The sequence below is a fragment of the Elgaria multicarinata genome, chromosome 4, assembly GCF_023053635.1.
Source record: "Elgaria multicarinata webbii isolate HBS135686 ecotype San Diego chromosome 4, rElgMul1.1.pri, whole genome shotgun sequence".
Lineage (NCBI taxonomy): Eukaryota > Metazoa > Chordata > Lepidosauria > Squamata > Anguidae > Elgaria > Elgaria multicarinata.
Window position 1 is genome coordinate 128,553,587 of NC_086174.1, and position 22,534 is coordinate 128,576,120.

A 22,534-nucleotide genomic window follows, 5' to 3' on the forward strand; every position below is an offset into this window, starting at 1 on the left:
ATTGTAAGAGGCGTTTTATTCTTCTTCTTCTTCTTTCTATCCTTCTCATATTTCTACTTTATTATTATTATTGTTATTTTACAATTTTCTTTTCCTATTTTTTCGCGAAAAGTGAAAACGCCCGTAAGGGCGCATGGCCCTCAGGAAGTGTACGAAGTGTGGAATTAAACTTCCCCCTCAGACAGACACTCTTTGTGCCTTTTGTGTTTGGATGAAGCCCATATTGTCGAGACCTGTCGTTTTTGCCAAGCTTTTTCCAAGCAAACACGACGACACAGGTCAGATAGGCTAAAAGCCCTGCTTTGGAGCAAAGCCTTACAATCAGTCGAAAAACCCTCGACATCGACTTCCAGCACTATGGAGCCTGTTGAAACTTCCCCAAAATCTCCTTTATTGGCTCAGGAACAACAACAGCCGGAGATACCTTTGACGCCTGGGAGAAGTGTTACGCTTTCCATTGCCAAACGGTTAGCAAAGAAAGCAAAAAAGGCAAAGCATACTGCCTCAAAATCGGAGGAGCGCAGGAAAAAGAGAAATAAAAAATCTCTTAAAAAGAGTGTGCTGAACCCTACTCGGCCGTCTTCTCCTCCTCCGATGACTAATATATCGATACCGTACAATCCCCATCGGCATCGAGGAATAATCCTTTGCCGCAAACTTCGGCGGCCGAGGCTTCGGCATCGATGTCGATACCGGCACAACCTCTGCCACCTCCACCGCTGCCGCCACTTTTGTTGTCGCCTATACCGACACTAAGACCACAGTCTGCACACGGTCCGAGATTGACTTCAATGTCTGAAGGGGAAATCAGAGACATTTCTCCAACTCCTATACCCCCTGGACAGACGCGACCTGAGGACAGGCGCTATAGACACAACTCCCCAGAGTCCATGTTTTCGGGTCACTCAGGGAGAGGCTATTATTATTATGACAGACCACCGCTGTCAAGAGACAGGTCCCGTTCACCACACCATGAGAGATGGGAACGGTATCCTCACAGTGACCAATAGTACGGTCGAGACATGTATTATCAAAGACCTTATGAAGGACAGTGGGGATATTCTCCCCAAGCCTATCACGCCCGGCTACCAGATTATGGGGGACATCCACGGGTTGAACCTGTAGCTAGACCGTCCGCTACAATGCCTAACCCTCAATCCAGTCTCATCGATGCCAGTACACAACCAATGCAACCGCCTTCAACTCTACCTCCCAGTATACAGGCATCCCAACCACAACAACCGGAACCACTCATTCACATGCTGGTTCCTAGAGTCAATCCTCCATCGTCTCCTCATGACGATTATGAGTCTGATTCTTCATCTTCGTCGTCGGCACGACTATCCATTGCGTCCCCAGATATAGAGGTCGCTCCACAAGGGGGCACCTCCCCATCAGAGGATTTGGGTCATTTTTCCGACCAGATTATTAGAATGGCTCAAGCATTAGGTCTACAAGTCGAACAATCCACATTCTCGATACAGGATCCGGTCTTCAACTCCATCTCGTCCGATACCTCGAAACCAGTGGCCATCCCTATGTTACCAGCCTTACTAGAAACTATTAAGCAATCTTGGAAGTCACCTTCGACTGCCCCGCCAACTTCTAAGAGACTAGAAGGGATGTACAAGGTCCAGAACGCAGATGTCCAGTTCCTTTTTGAGCATTCGCCTCCGAACTCCATCGTCGTCGAGGCCGCTCAGGGAAAAAGCAGGCATCAGCATTCATCACCTGTCGATAAAGAGGGACGTCGTTTAGACCTCCTAGCATGCAGGTTATATACTTCCTCATCCTTAGGCTTGAAAATTACAAATTACCAAGCAGCAATGTCTGGTTACCAATTACTGCTATGGGACAAGATGGGGAAACTGATGGAACACTTACCTGACGACAAAAAGCATTTGGCTAGACTCTTCTATTCCGAAGCTTCACAGCTATCTCGTCAGCAGATACATACCTCCAAACACCAGGTTGATTGTATCGCAAAGACCCTGACAGGAACCATAGCACTCCGTCGACATGCTTGGCTCCGCTTGGCGGGCATTTCTCAAGAGGCTCGCTCTAGAATAGAGGACTTACCATTCAACGGTATCGGGCTTTTCAATGCCGACACCGACAATTCGCTCGATACCGTACAAAAGGCGAGAACAACAGCCCGCCGTATGGGGTTCAACCAACCCCAGCAACAGTTCCAATGACGCTGGGTTCGACCACGGTCTTCATATTATCCTAATAGACAACAATACCAACAAGCTCAACCTCATCAACAACCACAACAGCAACAACAGCCCTTCCTACAACGTAAGCAATTCTCGGGCTACAGAGGCAGAGCAACTCCTTGAAGGACCGACGCAAGCTTTAGGCGGCGTCTTTGATTTTTTCCCCTCACCTGTGGATAATCCCACCATTTTCTTTGATGACAGACTCTCCCACTATTACCATCAATGGGAGACTATCACTACCGACACCTGGGTCCTCTCTATAATTCAAAGAGGATATCGGATAGAATTTAAAACCCTCCCTCTTCTTGGTAATGTAAAGGTTACGCCACCTACTATACCCTTACTCCAGGAGGTCGATATGCTTCTTAGCAAAGGCGCTATCGAACCTATTCCAGGGAGTCAGCTTCAAAAGGGTTTCTACTCTAGGTACTTTACCATACCGAAAAGAGACGGAGGGCTTCGCCCTATTTTGGATTTACGTTTACTAAATTTACATATCACAACCAAAAAGTTTAGGATGGTTTCTTTAGCTTCTATTACCCCTTTATTATTTAAAGGACAATGGTTTGCATCCATTGATCTTCGCGATGCGTATTTCCACATCGCCATGGAGGGCACATACCAAAGATATTTACGTTTTATAATTGGCCATAACATCTACCAATACAGAACTCTCCCCTTTGGCCTATCCACGGCCCGAGAGTTTTTTTCAAAATGTATGTCTACAGTCTGTGCTCACCTTCGTCTCAAGGGAGTAGAAGTCTATCCATATCTTGATGATTGGCTTTTGGTAGCACCAAGAAAACAACAACTACAAAATTCGATACAAATTATTTGCTGTTTATTATGTAAATTAGGCCTCTATATCAACTATGAAAAATCCCAATTAAACCCCTCACAGTTCATCCAGTTTATTGGGGGGATCCTCGATTCTGTAGCCGCCCGAGCCTTCTTGCCAGCCACTCGACGCGAATGCATCATTCATCTCGCTCAAACTTTTCGACGTCGACCCCACATATCGGCGTTCAAAGTACAACAACTTTTAGGCCTCATGGCTTCTGCCACTGCAGTGGTTCAGTATGCCCGCCTGAAGATGTGACCACTTCAATCTTGGTTTCTGAAACACTTCAATCCTCAAAAGGATTTAAAAAATCTCTTACTGTACCCCCGAGCTACAGTAAAGGACTCTCTTGTATGGTGGACGGTAACCGACCATCTAGCACAAGGTATCCCGTTCAGTCAAGAAAAACCAACAAAGATATTGACTACAGATGCTTCAATGAGAGGTTGGGGTGCACATCTAAGCTCCCTAACTGTCCAGGGTCTATGGTCCAAAAAAGAAGCCAGACAACACATAAATCTTCTCGAGCTGCGAGCAGTGCGAAGAGCCTTCGTTGCATTCGAATCCCAGATTGCGGGACATTTTATACAGATAACCACAGACAATACCACAGTGGTTGCGTATCTAAACAAAGAGGGTGGTACCAGATCTTCTAAGATTGACAATGAAAATTTTTGACTGGTGCATCCCAAGACATGTCACTTTCACTGCCATCCATATTGCTGGCACCGAAAACACACTGGCCGATTTCCTGAGTCGATCCCATCATCTTGCACACGAGTGGCAACTCAACAGAACTGTGGCCAAATCAATATTCCAAACATGGAACATACCAGACGTCGATCTTTTTGCCACGGATACAAACAAGATCGTCCACAGTTTCTGCAGCCCAGCAGGTCTAGGCAGGAACTCCTTGGGCGACGCCTTCACGTTGCAATGGACAAACGCTCTCTTTTACGCGTTTCCTCCGTTTCCCATCATACCCAGGGTGATTGCCAAGATAATTGCCAACAAGACCAATTGCATCTTGATCACTCCCTGGTGGCCGAGGCAAACGTGGTTTGCCCCACTCCTACGACTGTCGAACAGCCGATACCGACAGCTTCCACTGTTACCAACACTGCTGACACAACAACAAGGCAAAATCAGACACCCCAATCTACAAACCCTGAGGTTAACAGCATGGAACATTCAGTTCACCAACCTGATGTGACCTCCACTCGATTACAGGACATCCTAGACGCAGCTAGGAAACCATCCACTCAAAAATCGTATATACAAAAGTGGACTACCTTTGAAAAATTTGCCAAAGACAATAATTTCAACCCTCTTTCTTCCACCATGGACCAAATTCTCATGTTTCTGTTATCTCTCTCAGAAAAAGGCTTATCCACATCCTCCATACGTGTATATCTCGCAGCAATATCATCAGTCCGGCCCAACATAGAAAGCTCAACTGTGTTTTCACATCCTCTGTCAAAATGTTTTCTGAAGGGACTCAATAATTTAACTCCACCAATCCGTACACGTATACCATCTTGGAGCATCTCAGTTGTACTAAAGTCATTAACTTCAAAACCATTCGAACCATTGGCCACAACAGACCTTCGTTTACTCTCCTTTAAGACAGCCTTTTTAATAGCCATTACTACGGCTCGGAGACTGAGTGAGCTTGCAGCTCTCCATATAGATCCTCCTTATCTAACTTTTCATAGGGATAAGGCAATATTAAGACCTGACATAACTTTTCTGCCCAAGGTGGTTTCAGAATTCCATCTGAATCAAGATATTATTCTTCCTGCGTTTTTTCTTTCTCCATCATCACAGATGGAGATTACTCTTCATACATTGGACGTACGAAGGACCTTAGCTTTTTATAAACAGCATACAGAACCTTTTTGCAAGTCACCCCGTTTATTTGTCTCCTACTCTGGTCAACATAAGGGCATGCCTATTTCGTCGCAACGACTTGCACGATGGATCGTTGAGACTATCAAGCTGGCATACCAACTTGCCAAACTCCCTCTGGACTCAAATGTCCAAGCTCATTCTACGAGAGCGATGGCCACTTCGATAGCCTTCGGCAAGGGCATTTCCATCCCTGAACTTTGCCGTGCTGCGACTTGGTCAAAACCATCGACTTTCGTGAAGCACTATCGCTTGGACACGAGAGCGAGAGCTGATTGCCCTTTTGGGAGATCTGTTCTTTCATCGATACTGACATAAGGACACCGACCCACCTCCGGTAAGTCAGCTCGCTAATCTCCCATTTTGTGTGATGCACAGAGACCACGAAGAAGAAATGCAGGTTGCTTACCTGTAACCGTAGTTCTTCGAGTAGTCATCTGTGCAGTCACACAACCCACCCTACCATCCCCACTTCGGTGTAATACGTATAGTAACTTATGTCTTTCTTAATAACATATATATATATATATATATATATATATATATATATATAGGTAGTTACCCTAGGGATATAGTAGCATTGTTTTGACAAAACTTTATTTCGGTATCGACACCTTCATCGATACTAACATTTAATACTACTGTAATGACACTGCGTTCGACATCGATGTCTCCATCAATACTGACAGTTTTTATTACTCTCGGTCCCGAGGCCACAATGTCGGTCTCCATGAACTGAGCTTCTGGGCAGGAACCCCTCAGCTTGCGCATGCGCACTCTGCGCGTGGGGGAGGGGTTCCCGCCAAAAATGCCTCAGCTATAGAAGTTTTTCCCGATCGAGACTCCGCGCAGGCGCAGAGCCCATTTTGTGTGACTGCACAGATGACCACTCGAAGAACTACGGTTACAGGTAAGCAACCTGCATTTCTATATCTTGTCCTGCCTCCACCGCCACCCCCACAATCTGATTGCATGATTAATTAAGTAATTGCCAAATTAGGACAAAATAAATTTTGGAAGCAAATCCCAAATTTGAACAGTGTTCTTGCGAATTCCTCACATCTCAGACATAGGCGTGTGCATGGGGTGTTCTGGGTGTGCCCAGGTGCACCCTAATATCTCAGGGCCTACCTCTGCTTTCCTCCCCACTGCTTGAATCAGGGCCTTTAAGGAGGATGGAAATGCACTTTCTGGAGCATCTGGAAAATGTGTAATTCCCTGAGCAATGTGGGGGTGGGGGGAGAAAGTGCAGTTTCCCCTCTTCTGCTCCAATCAGGGCCTTTAAGGGGGATGGGAACACACTTTCTGGAGCCTCTGGAAAGGAGCCAGTGTGGTGTAGTGTCAGACTGGGAGTCGGGAGATCCGGGTTCTAGTCCCCACTCGGCCATGGAAACCCACTGGGTGACTTTGGGCCAGTCACAAACTCTCAGCCCAACTACCTCACAGGGTTGTTGTTGTGAGGATAAAGTGGAGAGGAAGATTATGTATGCCGCCTTGGGTTCCTAGCAGGAAAAAAGGCGGGATATAAATGCAATAATAATTCCCCCCACCATGCCAATGTCAGCCATCATTAGTATGGTGGGGGAGAATTACACACTTCCAGGTGGCCCTGGAAAGCCTTGGGCCCTTAAGGCTCCGATTGGAGCAGTGTGGGGGCGAGAAAGCCCGCGTTCCCCTCCTCTGCTCCAATCAGGCCTCTAAGGTGCACACCCTAATGAAATGTGCTGTGCCTGTCTATACCAGCACATTTGTTTCATTTGTAGCAGAAATTCAAAGTAGCTCTGCATGGCTGTACTGAGATATTTCATTATGTCTACCAAGAGCTTTCATTATGTTTTCAAATTTTCAGTTTCTCTAAAGTATAACCATATGCCAAACTGTAATCTTGAATGTTTATGATATGGTTATGATCAAATACTGAATGTCGCCTAGGTATATTTACTCATCGTTATTTATTCAACACTGACTCTGGGAATCAGCTTGTACTAGCTTGCTATAAATAGTAAGGGTAGTTATATAACTTGGTGGAAAGTGTTTGCATCCTTAACACATGGAACAACAGATGTATCAATAAGGATTAGTGCACCCATCTGCATTTTATTTGTGTGAGTTCTAATCATGGGACTGAGTTGAATTAGTAAAATGTGAATCAGAGCAGTTCAGACTGGTAGATTTAATCTGAATTTGTAAAAAACCTGAGAATCACAGTGTGTAGGGGGGACATTTCAGTGACTGGAGTTATACCATCCAATTAAACATATTTCCAGCTATTATTATGCCAAGGTGCTTAAAAGGAATCATAGACACAGCCCTGTTCTCATTTAAATCAATGTTCATATTCCCTCTCTTAGCAGAGAGGTTATTCTGTGCACGGTTGTACTGGAGCCAAAATAGAAGAAAGAATGCTAAGAAAAAATCATTGCCTTTCCACTTGTGGAAAAATATTGGGAAGTTTCAATGAGCGACCTCCCTGTGACCCCACCAAGCCATGAAGGACCAAGGGTTGAGCATGCACACAGTGCCAGATAACTCTGGCTGCAGAAAGCATCTCACAGGCACCATCTTCAGCTGGCATGAAGTTAGCATGAAGCAATGCAAAACGGCCTGCTGCTTGCTTAGTGTGATTCTTTTAGCATATGAGCATTATCTGAGTGCAAGTCGGCTCTGGTGTCCGACGATTTTGGACAAAAAATATCCATTCCCCCACCCCACCCCCAGTAGCCATCAGATACAACTATGGGTTGTGCCTGATGGCTTCCTTCCACCAATAGAACAGACATCACTTGTGGATGGAATCCTTGGTAGCCCCCATCTGTCCCCGAAGATCTGCTCCAGATGGTTGGGGGACCCTCTAGAGCAGATTGGGGAAATCCCCAATACGCAAGTTGAATTCCTCCTACATAACATTGGACTTAACCCATTGGGCCTTATTTTTAAGTGCATACTTGCATTAAAAAAAAAGTGAGCATGAGAAATACGTGTTTGCAAGCATATGCATCCTATAGGGACATCCAGCAGAGAGATGCAATTGAATGGCAAAGTTCCCCTTGAGTTTGATAGCTCAGTACTAAGAGTTGTATCCTATGGTGACTTTGTGCTAGGAGAAAGCACTTCCTTTTGAACAGGATGGAGCATCCAATTTTCAACACTCCTCCCTACCCACTGCAGCCCCTTATGCCCCCCCCCCCAAGCTGCTCCTGGGGATCCTCCAGAACATTATGGGATACAGCACTCAGGATTGCACACACAAGGCATTTGTTGTGTGCTTATCATTTCCTACTCGTGGCTGTTTATAGATTCTTTAGATGATGTTGTGACTCTCCAGTTTCGCTTGTTTGTAAACAGCACTTTCAGCGAGTTTTTTTTTTTTTAGAGACGGGGAAGTGTGGTATTATTTGTGAATGCAAAAGAAAGCATGATTTCCTCTTGTGTATTTGCATTATTCTGCTATACACTGTGCCACTTAGAGGTTATGTAGTCAGGGCTGGCTCTACCATTAGGCCAACTAGACAGCTGCCTAGGGCACAGACCTCAGAGGGGCGCAGTACTGACTTTTAAGGGTCACAGTTTTATACAAATTAGCTGTTTTAAGAAAAACCAATAAGTTCAAGTTTTGTGCTTTTGATTTTTTCTACAAAACTTCTGTTATTAAAATTGAAGTTGGCAATTTTTGGGGGGTGGGTGGGTGCAAGTAGCTCACCTTGCCTAGGGCACAAAATAGTCTGGCACCGGCCCTGTATGTAGTGTGAAAGTAGGAAAGGAAATGCTGCTCGTGTAGTGCTCAGACCTCAACTCTGCGATAAAACTGAAAGTAGATGCAGCGGATTCACAACCTCATGTTAAAAGCTCAGTATGTAAGATGAATTTGAAAAACTCAGGTGCCCTGCTTTAGGCAAAGAGAATTGCTTTTTGCTTGTACAAAGCTACCCTACAACCCAATACTTTCATTCCCTTTCTCTCCCCCCCTCACCCCATTTTAAGTGTATCTGTTTGAATTTTCTAATCAAAATGCATCACGCTGGGTGGTGTTTTCCCTGTGCGTATATAAACACCTCCGTTTTCAGGGGGGCTTATGACTTAACTGGGATACTTGAGGAGTCAGTTGCAAAGCAAGTAAGCACCAGCTTATGGAGCTCATGTTTCTTGTCCTGGCAGAGGTTCCCAGAACTTGAGAGGGCTAAATTAGCAAGCAAACATGATCACCAGGAAATTATTTTCTCTGGATCTTTGTTGTCAACAACGTATTACTTTAAGGCAGCATTTTTGTTTCGGACAGAAGCTTAAATCAGTGTTAACACCCCCAGCTGCATAATTCCTGGGCGATGGAGGAAAGAGATCATCTCAAGATGTCGTCTGAAGACCTTTGGTCTTGGGTAAGGCCTTTCAGTCTGTCATTTCAGAAATAACATGCTGAAGCCGGAGGAGGGTTTCCCTCAACTTGGCTTTTCATTTATCGGATGTTCAGTCCGTGGTCTGAAGTCAGGATAAAATAATGGTTTAAATGCAGGGGAGCAGAGTCATGGAGGACATTGTCCGTCATTTTTGTTGGGTGTGATTTTAAGAGTTATTTGTGCTTTCTCTTGATTTAGTCTCTGATGTTGTTCTATGGGGTAAGTCTGACTGTTGAAAGGTATTCCTCCACGCCCGCTCCCAGATTTAATGTGGAATGGACTGTGGCAGAACACTGGTGTAAGAGACAAACTACTGAGATACTGTGTCTCATAGTTCTCCTGTTAATACAAGGTTAGCGAGACCTTAAGGACTGTTCCTGGCTAGTCAAAGGCACTGGTGCCCCTCTCTCTACACCTCTGAGAAGAGCGATCATTGATATCTGTGCTACTGCACCACTTTTAATGCATGTTCGGAATATATCGTTTGCATACTATTAATCAGGGATGGGCACAAGGTAGCTGTCCAGATGTTTTGGGACTTCAACTCCCAGAAGCCCTTGCCAGAATGATCAATGGGCAGGAATGCTGGGAGTTGAAGTTCTAAATATCGGGAGTTTTCTTTCATTTAACAGCATATGTTGAGTTTTTTAACTGACTCCAGAATAGTTGTTTTAAATAGATATTGGTATGTAATCTGTTTTTATGCTTTTTATGGTTTTAAATTTTGTATATTGGTTTTTAATGTTCAATGTTTTAATCTTTGTAAACCGCCCAGAGAGCTTCAGCTATGGAGCAGTATATAAATGTAATATATCATCCTCATCATCATCAATCATCATCATTCTTTCAGCTCATCCCTGACATAAACCAAATTGTGATTCTGCATCTCTCTTGTAAACCATTACATTAGGTGTGAGCAGCAGGTAGATGGGAATCTTTGTAGATCTTTGGGTGATTTGTGAAAGATCAAAAGAGCTTTATGACTGCCAATTGTCAATAATAGCAATGAAATATAGCAACTAAATAGAACACTTGGAGGGAAAACCAGGAGTGGATTTTTGTGTGAAAGGACCTGTGAACTTTGTTCTGGTGTTAATCACAAATTCTTGGGCTGAGCATGTGCACGGTTCCTTCATTCTTAGAGCATATCTACACAAAGCATTCTTGTGTGTTCGTCATTCCCTACCCACACCTGTTTATGGGTTCTTTAGACAACATTTTGACCCTCCAGTTTTGCTGCAGTGTCTAAAGAGCACCTTTGACGAGTTCTTTTAGAGCAGGGAAAATGTTGTATTATTTGTGAAAGTGAAAGAAAACACATTTTCTTTTGCATACTTGCACTATTCCGCTATACCACAGTATGCCTTCTATCAAGTATGCCTTTCCCTGCATCTGATCACCTACCAGATCTGCAGCACTGTGGGAGGACAGTCAGTGAAAGAGGCTAGTAGTGAACCTGCCGTGTCCTATTCACAATCCCAGTTAATTGGGTCAATGTGACTCTGTTTTATTTCATGTGAATGTTCACAATTTGCTGTTCCTTAACCTGAAGTTGGAATCTCAGCTCAAATAGAAACAGGGAAAATCCCTATATCCATAAAGGTGAGGGATTATTGGAAGACGTAATAAAATTTAAAGAAAAGGTGACTTCCTTCAAACTACTGATGATGTTAGTCCTCTTTGAGTATACTATCAAAACTAACACTTTGCACTGTGGATGGATTGGGTGCCTGTCCAGAATGTTCCTATCTAAACAGTAACCTGAGGACACCATAACATTGACATGATATTTACCAGGTAGAACATGGAGTTTTACCTCTGGGTTTCGAACTGAAAATTAAAGATAAGCATATGACAGATGCTTCTTGTGCCCTAATTACAACTGCACTGATGCAATTGACAAAATTTAGGACAACTGGATTGAATAAAGTATCAACTTTAGTCAAGACTCACCATTAAGTGAGTTAATCCTAAAACTCACTTACCTGGGAGTAAGTCCCATTGAACACAGTGGGGCTTACTTCCAAGTAGACACATATAGGATTGCACTGTCAATGGGATAAAGAGAAAGTTAATAATCCCTCAATTGCATGGATATAGGGATTTTCCCTCTGTTTCTATTTGAGCTTAGATTCCAATTTTGGATTAAGCAACAGCAAATTGTTAACATTCACATCAAATAAAACTGTGGCCTTAGCTAGACCTAAGGTTTATCCCAGGATTGTCCCTGCCTGCTCCCGGGATATCCTGTGTGTCATTTACATGAACAGAGATGACCCCGGGACAATCCCAGGATAAACCTTAGGTCTAGCTAAGGCCAGAGTCACCTAGAAACTGGGCTAGCAGGCTGTGTGCGAGTCCTTTCTTTGACTATTCTGTCAGAACATTAACAGAGTGCTTCAGTTTAGCGAACAATTTAGTAGATTTTTCTTTCTCCATATTACAAAATGATATCCATGTTTAAAATGATGACTATGATAACTAATTTGTCTGAAATTCAGACAAATAGTAAGAAGCCAGGGGTGTATGTATTACACTTACGATTCTGGAATGACTGATACACAATAACGGAGCTCAGTTTAAATGCTGCTGCCCTCTCACGTGGCTTCTTGATTTCCATTCTGGCCCAGGAAGAAGGCAAAGGCATTTGAGATGGACATATAATATCAGGGTTGAATTAAAGGGCACTGTGGACCTATCCTGGATCATATTTTGGGTTTCACATGTCTTTAGCTTCTAAAGCATGTCCTCTCCTCCAATACAATTCTCATCCAAAGACAGGTTCTCTCTCCTTCAATATCTTATATTCCTCCAGGTATTTTGGCTTACAATTCACATCAGGAATTATGGGAATTGCAGGCCAAAACATCTGGGCAACAAGTTGTCCAGCCCTGCTCTATAATAGTATACACAAATACAAATTCCTCATAAGAGATGGCCCAGTATATTTTAGTGGGGGTGGGGTGGGGATTAGCTCTTGGATGGCCAATCTGCAGCATAGGTTACAAGGGCTCTTCTAGACAGGTTCAGGAGGAGAGGCATCAAGTAAACAACCCATATTTAACCTATAATTTTAATTAGGTTAACTCTGGGTTGTTTAACCCACAATCAACCTATAGTGTCCAGGTTCAGATGATATGGAACAACCTCTGACTGGAGGTTGCATATCCAAAATGGTGGTTGCATGGGCCTGGGCACATACTGCAGCAAATCATGGTTTAATTAATCCATGATTTGCCATCGTTGTGATTGGGTTCACTGTGAGGATTATAGCTAAGCCCAGAGAGAACAGGGAAGTCTACGTGTGTGTGTGTGTGTTTGTGTGTGGATGGGAAGGTGGCAGATGATGTTAGCATCCCTGCTAATTAAACAAAAATATTCCAGTGCTGCATCTGTGGAACTCTGGGTCCACTAAACAACCACTGTTGTTTGTTTTTAAACATAGCACAGACATGTCTCTTCCACATAATGGCTCTTTGAGAGAGGGTTTCTAAATGTGCTGAATAGTGAAACTGAAGAGCTCTCATGTATCTTGGGAGTAGGACTACAGAGATGCAAAAAGGTTATTTATAATGAAGCAGTTGTGCTGTCCAGCCCACACAACAGGAAGTATGGGCTTCCACCATCTGTGTCTGCTTTAGCTGGCTGCCCCCAAACTTGGCAATTGTAATCACTGCGGTGGCACCTGCTGACCTCAGCCTTCCTTTGGTGTGAGTGTTTGCACGCACATGATGTGCTCACAAAAGCATTAAACTAGGGTGACCATATTTGGGAAACCAAAAAAGAGGACACCTAGTGTGTGTGTGTGGGGGGGGAAGCAGCTTTCTGAGTCCTGCAGAAAGTACGTTATTCCCCCGCCACCTTAAAGAACCCGATTGGAGTGGAGGAGGGGAAAGGATTTCATTCTGCACCACCACCATCCACTCCAATTGGGGCCTTTTCTATAATGTCCACAAATGACCCACTTTCCCCTTTAAGACCTCAACTGGAGCTCGGGGTGGGGGAATGATGTGTCTCAAGAAAGCATGTCATTCCCTCCTGCCATGCTAATGGCAGCCTTAAAGGGGAAGGTGTGTCATTCCAGGACATTATTGAAAATTATAGAAAATCCCCCCTGACACCATGGAAAGAACAAAAAACAGGACAAATCCGGGGAAATCCTGACAGTTGGTCACCCTAATTAAACATAAGACTGTTTTCTTTTTTGGTGTTCCTTTCCCACCTAGAGATGTGAAGGCCCTGGGGAAAATGGAAAAATTTGGGTGGGGGTGGGGGGTGGAATTCCCTCCCATTTTCCCCCAAAGCCTTTTTGTTAGTTTGTTTTCTGAAAAATTGGAAAAAATGGGGGAAAAATGAAGAAAAAATGCATTATGGAATGATTTGTTTTAGCATGATGAATAAAATGTTTAAGACAAGGTGTTCATATATTTACTTCTCCAAATGCTTTCTAAAAACTGTCTACGGTATCAGATAATTACAATTTCTGTGCACCGAGGACAAGCAAGTCCTAGGTTGCAAACTGAGACTACAAATCTCAAATGCAAGAGCAAGAATCATTTCTGCCTCTAGGGGGCACTACCATTGAGGCAGAGACTGAAACTGATAGCTGTAGCTCAGGAAATGAGTCTGATTAAATTTCATGCATGTTCATTGAATCTTGGTCCACCCTTTTTTTCAGTTCTTTTTTTTGGGAATGGGTGCTTTATGACTGCTTAACACTGTGGATGACTAGCAGAGTCCTAATGAGCAGAGTTGCTAATGTTGATGGTTTCTTCTGTGAGTTTTTAAAATTGTGTTTTGCCTGCTCCTCATAAACTGGCAAAACCAAAGAGGTTCATTACAGTTAAGGAGCTTGTAGCTCGATTTGTTACACAAAAAAGTAAACATTTAAAAAAGTAAATTCAATTTGTAATAATTGTTTGAACACACTGTACTTTTAACACTGTACTTTTAATATACCAAATGTGATAATTTTATGCCAAACCAACTTGTACATAATTACAGTTTATGTTCCTAAAGTAACAAAGTGACTTTCAATCTGTAAAAGGTGCTAATATTGCATTTTTTCAATTTTTCTGAAATTTTCTGTTTCCCCCAGAAAAAAGCGTTTCCCCCCCCATGGTTTCAAAATTTCCGGATACTTTACATCTCTATCCACCTTTGCCCCCCAAAATGTTACATTAACAAAAGTAACATGAAATACGTACCTAAGACATGACATTCACATACATAAAAATACTTTTGCAGCTTATGCTTTAAGATGTGACTAAGAAAATAATTAAAATGTCCTCGGGGGCACAGGCGACAGAGGGAACAGTAAAACTGCCTCCTTAAAAGCTCATGTTCTATCCTTCAGAAGAGACTTGTGGGTTTTTTTTTGTAGTAACGTCATGAGACACTTTGGAACTTTACGTTGCTCCTCCAGGAAAAGAAGCAAGTGGTCACCACAGGGCCCATCTATTGACTCCACGGCTGGTGATGCTCTGGCAGGATCTACACTACAGCTTTATAACGGTTTATGATGGTATTAACAACTGTTGTGGGCAATGACACATTCCATATACCATTTTCAAACTTCTTTCAAAGTGTTATATCCCGCTTGGTGTAGATCAGGCCCCTGTTCCTTCAGCCGTGATGACGGATCAGTAAATCTAGGGTGGCCATATGAAAAGGAGGACAGGGCTCCTGTATCTTTAACAGTTGCATAGAAAAGGCAATTTCAGCAGGTGTCATTTGTATATATGGAGAACCTGGTGAAATTACCTCTTCATCACAACAATTAAAGATGCAGGAGCTATACTAGAGTGACCAGATTTAAAAGAGGGCAGGGCACCTGCAGCTTTAACTGTTGTGATGAAGAGGAAATTTCCCCAGATTCCCCATATATACAAATGACACCTGCTGAAATTCCCTTTTCTATGCAACTGTTAAAGATACAGGAGCCCTGTCCCCCTTTTCATATGGTTACCCTAAGTAAATCCCCTACAAAGAATTTGTGGGACTAGGCCCTCCGCTTACCTACTTTTGGCACTATAAAATAGGAGTACCTTATTTAAAGCCAGAGCAAACTAACCTGTCTGCAGCCTTCCATTTATATGGAAGATGGATGGAAATACATGTTGAAATTTGAGTGCATTACTGGAAGAACCAGACTTTCCATGCACCCAATACGTTGCTAAGGGGGGGGGGGAATACCTCAATCCCAGCTGGACATGGTGCACGTCATTGGAGTGCTTTGCATGCAATTCGCAGTGACAGCAGGCTATAAGGCTGCTGTGATAAAGCTTTAATGGGGTAGGACTTGTATGGAACTGGGAATGATCATCCCATTGCCCTGTGGAAGAGGCAGAAAAGTAGTTTATTAATAGATGTTTGGAAGACATGCTGTACCACTATTTCATGAGAGTGGAGAAGTAAAACCAGATCAAGTTTCTTGTTCAATTCCAATGACTCATGCTCAATGGGTTAGAAGGGGGTTGGGTTGAACTATTTGTCCTACCTATTCAGCATTGTCATTTATAGCAAAAGGATAGATTTAAATCCCAGTTTTATGCAGGTTTACTTAAGAGTAATTCTTACTGAGTTCAATGGGGCTTAATCTCAAAAACGTGGGAGGATGAAACAGAAATTACTAATCTGTGCAAAATTAGATTTACTGACAAATCCCATTATGTTTCAAGATGGAATACGCTCTTCATCAGGAGAAATCTAAAATGGGAGCCTACAGGTAAAGATATTTGCAATAGGAAGTATCGCAAGAGGTTTAATCACAATGGATTAGGTGCTCTCAAGTAAGGATTCAAAGTACTTCAATCTTATAGTGCAATCCTATGCATATCGACTTAGATGTAAGTCCCACTGAGTTCAATGGGGATTACTTCCAAGTAAAGGTGCACAGAATCGTAGCCTTAATGTTGAATGTGTAGCATTCATCACGATTGTACCAAAGTCAAATCCACTGGCTCAGTGCTTTGGCTATGCTCCATGTTTTAAATACACTGAACATTTGTCTCTGGCACTGTCCCTGCAGGAGTTCACGATCAGTGAGCAGTCAGGTGTTTTAGTTTACACCACTGTTTTCATTCCACATTTGGTCTTTTAGGTTGCAATCCTATGCACACTAACCTGGGGAAAAGGCCCATTAAATTCAATAGTATTTACTTCTGAGTAGATGTAGATAGGATTGCACTGTTGGTCAGTTAAAGGCCAGGTTCAGGATCTATCTGGGATGGAAAGTACACTTATCACGTCACACATACGCCTTGCCAAAATTGGTCTTGTGCCTGGTCCCTAGCATTCACCACTGGAAAATCTAATTTTATCTTCCAACCACTTCAGATAATATGCTACTACTCGGAGAAGACCGATGCACTGCAGTTCACTTAAGAAAGGCTCCCATAATGTCAGCTCTCGATGGCAGCCCAACAGGGCTTTGATAAATCTGTTGTGTGGCTGCTTGCATGGGACTGAAAAAGAAGGAGCCTGCCAAAATAGCAGGCCACAATACATGCATCAGACCAGTGGGTCACAAGAAGGGTGGCCATGTGCCACCTTTTTTTAAAATAGAGGACAGTCCTCTATTTGAAGGGCTGTCCTGTCCAATTCTGGTTTAAAGATAAAAAAAATTAAGAACTGTTGCACCTGAACATCAGACTGTGTAGGCTAGCACTTAGGTCACCTGGCCACAGCCTTCCAGACTATGGTGAGATGTACTGTATTTCTATTTAAATTACAGTCATTCTTTCTAGACTATACATCTAAATTAGCATATGCAAACTTTATGCAAATCACTGTCCTCTTAGCCATTTTTGGGAGGATGCATTTCCTCCTTTTGGCCACCCTAGTCCCAAGTTGTGTAGGCCTAATGTTGTAAATTGTACATCTCAGCAGTTATGTTATGATTTTTGTCATGTTTTGCTGCTGCTGCTGTTTTATTTGTATATTCTGTACAGCACCAAGTACACTGTTGGTGCTATATAAATAAATAAATAAATAAATAATGATTTCTATTGCTGTTAATCACACTGTCTCTATCTCTTAGCCTTGAGAGACTTGGACATGGTTCTCATAGTAGCCCCCCCCCTCAAAGTATGTTTCCCTTGTTCCTATAGTAATAGGGTAACCACATGAAAAGGAGGACAGGGCTCCTGTATCTTTAACAGTTGCATAGAAAAGGGAATTTCAGCAGGTGTCATTTGTATATATGGAGAACCTGGTGAAATTCCCTCTTCATCACAACAGTTAAAGCTGCAGGAGCTGTACTAGAGTAATCAGATTTAAAAGAGGGCAGGGCACCTGCAGCTTTAACTGTTGTGATGAAGAGGAAATTTCACCAGGTTCCCCATATATACAAATTACACCTGCTGAAATTGCCTTTTCTATGCAACTGTTAAAGATACAGGAGCCCTGTCCTCCTTTTCATATGGTCACCCTATATAGAAACAGCTCAAGAATGTTCTTTGTTTCCTCAAGTTTCAGCATGCGGCCTAGTAGAATAGGCGACCCTGATTGGTCAAATGCACATCGCTACCAGCTCCATTCTAACTTACTCGGGGCTTGCTTTTCAAGCCTGGGTCTAAACTATTATTGTCTTTTACCCTGGGTGGGATTTTGTTCATTGGTATTCGGATCTCAGTTGATTCACGAACCGGAAGAGACTTTTCTCTTTTACCACACTAACATACAAAGACTTCTGCTCAGGTTTGGCTTGTGGTTTATGGCTGGCCTTGGTGAACATTCATGCGGCTGCAGACTGCAGCGCATCATTTGTATGCTGATATATGTGCGGTGTGTTGCTTTGCCTCACTGAGGGTGTTCTTGACTGCATCTTTGCTTGGTAAGTGGCTGGAGCATGGGGAGGGTTTGCAGCTGGGCTAGAGACCTACACTTGCTCCTTCCCCCAACTCTGTGGCCCAAAGGCTCTGGCATTTCCATCTTCCCTGCTCCATGTTTTCCTCAGTAGCCCAGCAGCTCTTAAATTCTGAGAGCTTAGGCCTATACTGCCTGTTAGGCTGTGCCGGCCTACTTTTACTGACATGTGTTGAGGCATTAATAGGACATTTTGTCTCACAGAACAGCTACTGAGGAACAAACAGTAGTTGCTTAATAATACAAGTGGTTAAAAAAATGCCTTGAAAAGAAAAGGGGGAAAGATTGGTTATCTCGGATTGTAACCTCAGCTATCCACCCCAGCATAGTCATGTTGCCTGAATGCTTCTCTGACTCTGTGCAAGGGGACTAACTGTACATTCAAGGTGTTATCACTGAGGATCAAGTGAATGCCTCAGTCAGTGTAAATGCTTCAGGGCTCTTAGGTGTCATGTTTTGCACATGAATGACTCCTGGCCCATCATGCCTTTGGGAGCTTTGCAGTTGTCTGGTAAAGCTGGCGATTAAGATTTCCCTCTTGAGTACAAATTCCCACTTGGCTCTGTGGGATGAAACAGTGTCAGTATGGAAGGCTCTGGGGATTTAGCTGCAAGGCTGCAATCTTTAGGACAGGCCCGCCTGCGCAATGTACGACTCGCCAAACCAAAGGCAGGCCAGTAGCCATGAATTGTGACCTGCTCGGGGCTTGACAACACTGCTGTATTTGACACCTGGAAGAGTGCAGTGGCTAAGAGACCAGAGCTATGAATCAAGAAGACCATGTCACCTCTGTCACAAACTCACTAGGTGGGCTTAGGCAAAGTGCTCTCTCTTTCTCTCTGACACCAATTTGCCTACCTTACAGGGTTCTTGTAAGGATTACAATGAGATGGTGTATATGTAGGGCTGGCCTTACTACTAGGCAGATGTGGCATCTGATTTCAGCATTTGATATGACAATATTGGGCTGGTTGACATGCCCTGGTATCTGACAGTGTTTGGTATCTGGCATGCAATGATATTTGATAACTATTAGTGTTGTCCCTCAACCAGGGATTTAAAGGCCCGCTTCCCCGGCGCGTTAATAGCCAATCAAACACACGAGGCTGGAGAATACACTTAATCCATTTACTTCCGTTACTGCAGTATGGGGGCACTCTCCGGTTCCATAAAATGGAGGTGCCCCGAACAAAGGAATCTCACAGTATATATAGGCCCTGACTACAAGAGGGTGTAACCTTTCTATTGGTCAGTTCTGGATTAGCAAGTTAAATTATATTCAATTTTCAAGTTAAGGTGCACAATCTCAATGAGTCATAGGTTACATTCGATGGTCTATTGGTTGAAAGTTTTTCCCTTTGTCTGCTAGGTCATGATGTCCACAATTAAGGAATGCAAATCTGGCATGTAGTCACCCTTTGGCAGAGAAGCCATCTTTTAACCATTGGCACATTACATTCATCAGAGAGATGAAATATCTCCCTGGGGCCATCATTGGAACTCTGACGATGTTGGATAGTTGACAGCCAATGGCATTTGATATTTGAAAACTGACCCCCCAAAAGGCAATCAAATCTAAAGCATGAACATATTGAATTCAAATTACAAACAAAACAAAAAACAAGAATGTTAAAAATCTGAAAATTAGTCTAATTCTGAAATGTCTATTTAGCTATGTGAGGAGTTACTGGGATTCACTGTACAATCCTGCAGATATTCCTGGTTGCCCAGCAACAGTAGCCAACTACAGTTAGGGCTAGTTAAACAGAAAGAATGGGAATCAGGGCAGGGGCTCTTTAAATGGCTCAAAGACTCAGAGAAAAGAATAAGGCAGGGCAGAAGCACAGGATAAAACCTAGGATGACCATATGAAAAGAAGGACAGGGCTCCTGTATCTTTAACAGTCGTGTGGGAAAGGGAATTTCAGCAGGTGTCAGTTGTATGCATGCAGCTGGTTGTTGTCCCTCAACCATTACATTATTAGGCAAGATGAAATCTCTTCCTGGCTCTATCATGGTGAAAGTCACTCTTCATCACAACATGTAAAAGTGCAGGAGCCCTGTCCTTCTTTTGTATCTGGTCACTCTAGAATCGCTCCTGCAGCTTTAGCTGTTGCGATGAAGAGGGAATTTCACCAGGTGCTGCATGCATACAAATGACACCTGCTGAAATTCCCTTTTCTGTACAACTGTTAAAGATACAGGAGCCCTCTCCTCCTTTTCATATGGTCACCCTAACTTACCTACACTGTCCATCGTCTCCTGATTTTGTCAATACTTACCTATGTTACACTATAGGCATCTAGTCTGATCTCCGTGAGGATTTATCCTGATCCTGCAGATACCCATATCACACAGTGAGCATCCATCCTGGTCCTGCAGCTTCTTATATCATTTCGTCACCTTTCATCTTGCACCCTACAGCCACTTTCTGGTATAGCTCCAGAGACTTCTCTCCTTATCCTGCAACTACTTACTACAATTCCCAAGAAGTGTTCCTCATCATGAAACTACTGAATTTAATGGTCCTCTGCAGTAACAAGGATTAATAAAACTATAGTTGCTGCATTTATATTGTCATGTTGATCATCTGGAATGAGAACAGGAGAAAGTGACATGACCCTCTTGGAAGAGCATGCACATTATTGTGGCAAGTTGTAATGGACACTCTTGCCAGCTGAAACTGGTCTGGTTTAATATGTGTCGTTTTAACTCACTCCATCTCTCATCAGACTCCAGAAGACAAAGGTCTTTCTCCATCTGTCAGGCACAGAACTCTTATGCCAACACAGGGAAAACCTTATGCATGAGAATGAAAAATGGGGCAAAAGTATTGGCCTGTTTCCATCCCATTCTGTCTTCCAGAACAGAAGCATGAGCAATTTGATCTCTGTGTTTCATTTTAGTACCACTTTAGATCATGATGATATCTGCAATATTTTATAGTAGAGGAAATAGCAACTTTCAGAACAACATAGTTGGAGTCTGTGCCACTCAAGTGGTTTCCTGATGTAACCACATCATTGTGCTATTTCAGCTTACCTAATAACTGATTTTGTTTATTTAATATTAGCAGTGGAAGTTACAGTTCTATAAGCCAATTGTTTTCCATACCTGCAAAAGTCTGGTAAAAGTTTGGCATGCTTAATTTGAAGGATGAGTTGAGACCAGCCAGCAAACTTCACTAATGGGCTCAATCCTTATGAGATGCCCTACTTGCTAAAATCTTGCCAATGTTGCTGGCACTTAAATTTCATAGTTAGCAGATCAGGAAGCACAGGAAGCATAGACAATAGCCAACCCGTTTCCTATCCACAGTGAACACACTGAGCGTACAAACTGTTCCCTCCCTCCCTCCCTGACTCCTTTTCCTTGTGTGTCATGTCTTTATTAGATTGTAAGCCTGAGGGCAGGGACTGTCTTTTTTCCTAAGTGTAAGCCGCTCTGAGAGCCTTTTTTGGCTGAGGAGCGGGGTATAAGTATGATAAATAAATAAATAAATAAATAAATAAATAAATAAATTGGTAATCAAGATGGTAGCACCCTTTCTGCCACCTGCCCCTCTCTCTGGATCTTCCTGAAAGAAAAAGGTTAGAATAGGAGAACTTTTATAGGGGATTAAAAGAGGGAAACTGGGATGAAGCGTACATGTTGAGAGTTGAACCCAAAACTCAATGGTGCAATACCCTGCCATTTAGGAATAATAGAAGTTCACCTCAATTGAGAAATATGGTCAAGTTCATTTCATGACACCCAAAGTAGGACCCAATTCACATTTATGGCAGCACCCATGTGAGTGCATGGTTTTGCAGCCAAATAGCATTCACACAGAGATTTGGCAGGAGATGTACATTATTCCATATTATAGTTTCAGTACAAAGTTCATCCTAATTATAACTTCCTCACAAAAGGGGGCAACTATTGGGCACTGCCAAAACATATAAGTTAAAGAAGCATTAGATGAATTACATCTCCAACAGTTATGCAAGTTAGACAAACCCTTATTGAAAAGGCATTGTGGAGTCCAATAGAACTGAAAATTATTATTTTTTGCTGAATAAGACATAACCTAAGATCCATAGAAGCTTCAGATACAGATGCTACCGTCCATTGGTTAGGCAAGATAGGGCACTTCAATTCTCTATTCCAATCTAATCTTAAACTATGGGTATCATATTTACTTGCTGCTATTAAAATGTCTATCCATCTACGTGTCAGTTCAGCTATTGAAAGTGTTTCTAACAATGCTGGAGGCTCTGAAGCTGTAAAGGCAGCTGGTCCAAACCTAGATTCCAGCAAGTGTTG

General features: G+C 42.9%; 1 protein-coding gene across 5 annotated transcripts in view; it reads left to right on the plus strand.

The window, feature by feature from the left end:
- The first annotated feature begins 9,123 nt into the window (after positions 1 to 9,123).
- LPIN1 (lipin 1) overlaps positions 9,124 to 22,534 on the plus strand; it is a 109,993-nt gene continuing 96,582 nt past the window's right edge. For all 5 annotated transcript variants that reach the window (XR_010025397.1, XM_063125178.1, XM_063125168.1 and 2 more), the window contains exon 1: positions 9,124 to 9,344. Coding sequence is in view for 4 of the 5 variants with exons in the window: in XM_063125178.1 (XP_062981248.1) it covers positions 9,294 to 9,344 (51 nt within the window). In the remaining variant the exon portion in view is untranslated. The remainder of the gene's footprint in view (positions 9,345 to 22,534) is intronic.